Here is a 6,000-nt window from a genome sequence, read left to right as displayed (position 1 = left end):
GTTCGTCTGAAACGAACTGCAACAATAAGCCAACGATTGTGAGTCCAAGCTTCTAAGGAGGATACAAGACCACAATTCGGCTTAAGAAACAAGCAGTTCGTCTGAAACGAACTGTAACAAAGGGAAAGTCCGATCCACGCGATAAAACTCGCCGAATTAGGACAAGGGAAAGTCCGATCCAAGCGATAAAACTCGCCAAATTAGGACACAAGCTTAGTCCGGTCAAAGAAATTTACTTCATAAGACCAAAGACGAGTCCGGTCAAAGAAGTTTACTTCATAAGACCAAAGACGAGTCCGGTCAAAGAAGTTTATTTCATAAGACCGAGGACCAAGTCCGGTCAAAGAAGTTTACTTCATAAGACCAAAGACGAGTCCGGTCAAAGAAGCTTACTTCATAAGACCGAGGACGAGTCCGGTCAAAGAAGTCTACTTCATAAGACCGAGGACGAGCACGATGAAATTTTTTCGCTGAGCTGTAAATACGCAGTGATAGAAGCGAAATGAAGATTTCATTTATTAAAACTTGTTTGGCATACAACTCCGCTGCCCTACGAGAAGGTGTTACGCCATTACAAAGGACTATTCTACTGTCCCTGGTTGCTAAAGTTGAGCCATCTATTCACAAAATCCTCGTGAAGCCGAGTTCGGGCATTCTCGGCAGCTGAAGAATAAGCAGGTCGACGAGATGCTCTAATCGACCTACCGCCTCTTCCCTGAGCCCGGGAAGCTCTAGCACCTCGGCGGCGAAGAGTCTCTTCACGAAGCATTTGTTGATCTTGCTCACTCATAATCACAGCTCCTCTACGAACTTCAGTCCGTTCTCGTCTTGACGTTTCCGGTTGCTCCTGAGTCCGTTCTCGTCTTGACGTTTCCGGCTGTTCCTGAGTTCGTTGCTGACTTGGAGTAGGGTCTTGAGCAAGTGAATCAGGGGTTTGAGCTGGAGTGCGACCATCTGTTGGCGGGAAATGCCTAAGGAATCTCTCGATTGAAGGACGCCGGGAAAGAATGATGTCGTACCGAGAAGCCCAGCGCCGCAATGATGTCACGACTTGTTGGCAAGCCGAGCTCTCCAGCGCATTGTTCCTCCGGAGTACGTGATATTCCTCCCACAGTTCGTCAACTCGTTCCTGAACTTCAGAGATGGTCATTCCCCCGCGCCTGCAGATGAAATCCTCATACGCAGTCCTCTCAGCGACGGCGGTATTCAGCTCGGCCTCCAGATCTTTCTTTTCGGACTCTAAGTCCTTATTGTCGGCCTCCAGCTTCACTGAACGAGCCAAGAGTTCGTCATTCTTCACCTGGTCAGCTGTGGCTCTTTTCTCAGCTTCGTCTAAAGCCGAAGAGTACAGCCGCTTTCAGTGAAGTACCTCCAGCTCCTTAAGAGTTCAGAATATAGAGCAGCTATGTCAGTTCGGCATTTCAGATTACTCAGCAGGTAGTAAACCACAACAGGAGTAAAAGAGAGTACGAAAGGCTATACGAAGACACAAGAGCAGAAAGAAGAATTTTTTCATTCATAAGAAAAAATTTTTTCTACACAAGGGCTTCAAGGCCGTTTTACAAGAAGGAAGAAACTAAACTAAGAGAAGGGAGACGAAATCATACTCCGCCAGCTTCGTCTCCGCCTTCTCGGTGAGGTTCAGCTTCCTTCTCCTTGTCTGCTTCAGCTTCAGCCTCGGCCTCCCTGCTCTCCCCAGCCTGCTCGGCGCCACCGTAGCCGATCTGCTGCGCCTCCTGCTCGGCCTGCTCATCGCCGGTCTGCCGCTCATGCTGCTCGGTCTCACCCTCTCCATGGAAAATTGGAGCGGGTGAAACTGACCCTATGGAGGCAAAGATAGCCTCCATGTTCTCATCGCGGTCAGCTCGGCAACTACGAACTTGGTCTGCAGAAAGCAGGACCGAGGACGAAGCAAGCTCCTCAAGCACCGGCAGACTCTGAAGCCGAGCTGCTATCTCTCGGCCGTACAGCGGCAGGATGACTTCGGGACCCTGCTCGGCTTTATCGGTCATCAGTTTCAGCAGATCACCGACAAAGGCTGAAAATTGGTTGCTCAGAAAGAGTTTCTCCGCGAAAGCACGGAGAACCTCCCCTTGGGCAACCACGGCGGCAGCATCCCTCCGTTTCGTCTGCTCTCGCTGGATGACGAGCTGGTTTTTGGCAAACTGAGCTTCATCCTGGGCCGAAATCCTAGCAGCTCTGGCTTTCTCAAAGTTTGCCTCAGCCTGCTCGGCCCGGTGACAAGCAGCCGCCAACTTCCTCTGCATCTCAGCATAGTCGTTGGACGCTTTGGAGAGTTCAACGGCGACGAGCTTGGAGAGCATATCGTTCCTCTGAAAATGGAAAAAGCAAAAAGTCAACAGAGGGGCCACAAAAAATACAGGAAAAAAAGCAAGGCCAGAAAATCAAGAAGAGAATTCACCTCGGCGAAGTCCGTGGGCCATAAAAAGGGCTCACAGATATGTTCCGAAGGAGGCGCCAAGACCACGTCTTTCTCTGGCGCTCTCGGGGGCTTCTGGGTCTTCCCCTTCCTACTTGCCGAAGTCGACTCCGGCTTCTTTGGATCCGAAGAGGTCTTTTGCCTCTTCGGATTCTTCTCGGCATCAGGCGCCGAGCTGGTAGCCTTCTCTTTCTCCGGCTCCTTAAGCTCGGAGGATTTGCGGCTAATCTTATTCAGCATGTACACTGCCAAAAAGCAAGAAAGCAAGGTTAGTTTTCGCCGCTAAAGCAGTAAAGCATAGAAAAGAAATCCTCACCCTCAGTTTCTTCGTCCGAAGACGAGATATTGAACACGAGGTCGCCCTTGACGAGCTCAGTTTCCGAGTACTGTTTCCTAATCATAGGAATCTTATTGAGCTCGCCCTCGAGCTCGGCCAACGGTTCTAACCGAGGATGAGGAATCACGGACTTCGGCCCTCTCCAGGGAAAGCCCGGAGCCGTTGTCCTATTATAAAAAAAGAAGCGGTTTTGCCATTTCGGCCATTTGGTTTTGCAGAAGGCCCTAAAAGGCTGTAAAGGGATCAGGTAAAACCAAGATCCCTTCCTCTTAAACTGGAAAAAATTAAGGATTGCCCTCAGAGACAGATCCTTATCTAGCCTATGCAGTTCGGCAGCAAAGGCCGATAAGTGCCTCCAAGAATTCGGAGTCACCTGACCTAAAGGGAGTTGAAAGAAATCAAGAAGCTCTACAAAAGGTGGGGGAAGAGGGAAACGAAGCCCACATTCTAAGCAGGCTTCGTAAACGGTGGCATAACCCTCCGGCGGCTCGTTAGCCCTATGATCGTCGTCGGGAACCACCGCCTTCCCCCTGGGAAGAAGATATTTTTCGTATATGGATATCACAGTATCCTTACTCAAGATGCTGTGAAAATACTCTACGGTCTTCTCCCCGGATTCCTTCCGGCTAGAAGACCCCTTATCCCTTTTCCTACCGCTACCTGACTCAGAAGAAGAAGAAGAAGACATAGTTCTTACTCTTCGAAAGTCTGAAGAAATTCTCAAAAAATTCTTGAAAGCGGAAGAAAATTTTTACGCGAAGGAGATAGAGTGCAGAAGAAGCTATAGCAAAAGTGTTCAACTGATGAAGAAAGGACGTATTTATCAGATTCGGAGAAGATTTCAAAATCATCGCACCGTTTCGAATCCCACCTTTTCAGGATTCAACGGCCGGATTTTACTGTCGCATTTAATGCAGTCACGCGCAAGGCACGTCCCCTGACGTCAGCCTCCCCCGTACCTTTATCCAGAATGCCGAAGTGACTCGCTTCGCCGAAGTGATTCACTTCGCTTTTCGGGGGGGGGTAGTGATGGGGTACGTACTAAACAAGCCCAATAGCAGTGACGGCCCATCAGCCCAAAGACCAAGGAAGAGTATCAGTTAGGCATTACCAAAGAGTTCGGCCCTAGCCTACAGCTCGGTAAAAGCCGACCAATCAGTTCGGCATTACCAAAGAGTTCGGCCCAGCCTACAGCTCGGTAAAAGCCGACCAATCAAGCTCTACTCTCAGATCGGCAAAAGCTGCTCGGCAATAGTTCAGCAGTTCGGTCTCAGTATTCGACCGAACTGGAAGATAGTCAACTCATGCAGGATCACATGCAGGATAGTGGACCAAGCACAGAGATAGTGGACTCATGCAGGATCTCATGCAGGATAGTGGACCCATGCAGGATCTCCATGACCTCCACGACATTCACAACCATCATTAGTGGTGATGCAAGCCACGATCTTAGTTCAATGTATAAATAGAACTCAGATCAGAGAAGGAAGGGTTAAGTTCTCTAGAGATCAAAGATCAAATAGCAAGTCTGTATTGTAAGCTGTAGAAAACAGATCAAGCAATACAACTCTGCCCTCTTTTCTTCCCGTGGACGTAGATTTACCTCAGTAAATCGAACCACGTAAATCTCTGTGTCGTGATCTGCATTTTTCTGCATTCATCACCATCAAAAATTCGCCCAACCATCATTATTCATGAAAGATTATTCCTTTTTTTTTTCTTATTACTACTCGTCCTACTATTTAGTAACAATATTAGAAATAAGTATGTAGTGAATTTTCAAAAGTGTAGACATTCATACTAGAATTCATGAATATATACATAAATAAACCATTGTTATAATAGATCAAATAGAAGGGAAGTTTAAGTGCACATTCTATTTTAACTTTTTTTAATCACTAGTCACTGCTCCCTCCGTCCACCATTAAGAGTCTCATTCCTTGGTGGCACAACCCTATTACTATTTATGGTAAAAGTGAATCGGGACTTCTATTCGCTAGCGGATTAAAATGGAAAAACATGACTCTATTCGCAGACGGAGGGAGTATTCATTAATTCTGGATTATGACAAAATTATCGAAAATAAATTAACGTACGTTGTAGAAAAGTGTATACGCATTTAAAAATACAACACTGCTAGAATCATTTTTCACCGCTAATTTTTATTCAAATAAATTACAAAAACATTGAATAAATAACTTAATAAGTACTTTCAACAAAAAATAAATCTTCCTAAAAACCTAACTTACCAAATTTTGTGATTGCGAGCTTCCAAACTATGCCTCTCAAACCACAAATTTCAATCTATACAAAAAAGAAGAAGAAAAAAATCGATTGCTTTCGTAATCCCTAATTTGAAGCAGGTGAGAGAGATTTCAAAAAAATCAATCAAGGCAAAAACCTATTCACACGATTCTCATCGCCGCCGCCCTCCGCCGCGGGCAAATTGCCGCATTTCCGGCAGCGCGCCGCCACCAGTATCTGGCGGCAGGACGGGCACGACGAGTGCGATCCGAGCCACGTGTCGATGCATTCGACGTGGAATCCGTGGCCGCACTGCGGCAGCACTCGGATCTCCTCGCCGGCGGCGAACTCCGTCAGGCAAATGGCGCAGTCCGAGAGCTTCGCCGCCTGCTCCGCGTCCTCGCCGTAGGTCACCTTCGGCAGCGACTTCAGCACCTTCTTCTTCAGGCCTCTGTTCGCCGCCGACCTCCGCGGCTGCGACGGCACCGCCGCCCTCCCCGAGAGGCGCCGAATCCAGGCGCAGCGCGCCACCGCGACGAGGCCGAGCACGCAGATTAGGGCGCAAAGGAGAGCCGCGAGGATGACCACGAAGTCGGAGTCGAGGGGGTCGGCCGGCGGGGAGGGGGTTTCGGAAGGCGACGGCGGTGAGATTGCGCCGCCGAGCTGCCGTGAACGGGCGGTCATGTAGAGAGAGAAAGTTCGGTAGAGAGAGAGAGAGAGAGAGAGTGTGTGTTTGATTTGAGAGTAAGCTTAAGCTGAAACGTATGTTGGGTTTTGAAGTTTATTTTTGATTTGATTTTTAACTAACATTTTGATATGGGAAATACCGTTAATGCAGGGGCGTTTCTGCAATTTAGAATAGTGTTTGCTAATTACTTTATTAATCAAATCTATATCCCTACTACTTTGGGAATATTTAGTTCATGTATTTATCCAATTAACTAGAGTTGGAGCTAATTGATCAGATAGTTTGAAATTA

General features: G+C 47.7%; 1 protein-coding gene across 1 annotated transcript; it reads right to left on the bottom strand.

Annotated features, from left to right (window-relative positions):
• Window positions 1–4,895: 4,895 nt before the first annotated feature.
• On the bottom strand, window positions 4,896–5,797 carry LOC121768944 (RING-H2 finger protein ATL80-like). The gene has a single exon (XM_042165564.1). It carries the CDS (start codon window positions 5,703–5,705, stop codon window positions 5,166–5,168), a length of 540 nt encoding a protein of 179 aa, XP_042021498.1. The 5' UTR covers window positions 5,706–5,797; the 3' UTR covers window positions 4,896–5,165.
• Between the last annotated feature and the right edge of the window lie 203 nt (window positions 5,798–6,000).

This window comes from Salvia splendens, chromosome 2 (genome assembly GCF_004379255.2).
Source record: "Salvia splendens isolate huo1 chromosome 2, SspV2, whole genome shotgun sequence".
Lineage (NCBI taxonomy): Eukaryota > Viridiplantae > Streptophyta > Magnoliopsida > Lamiales > Lamiaceae > Salvia > Salvia splendens.
The sequence above is the reverse complement of the archived record's forward strand: the minus strand, read 5'-3'. Positions and strand labels throughout refer to the sequence as shown.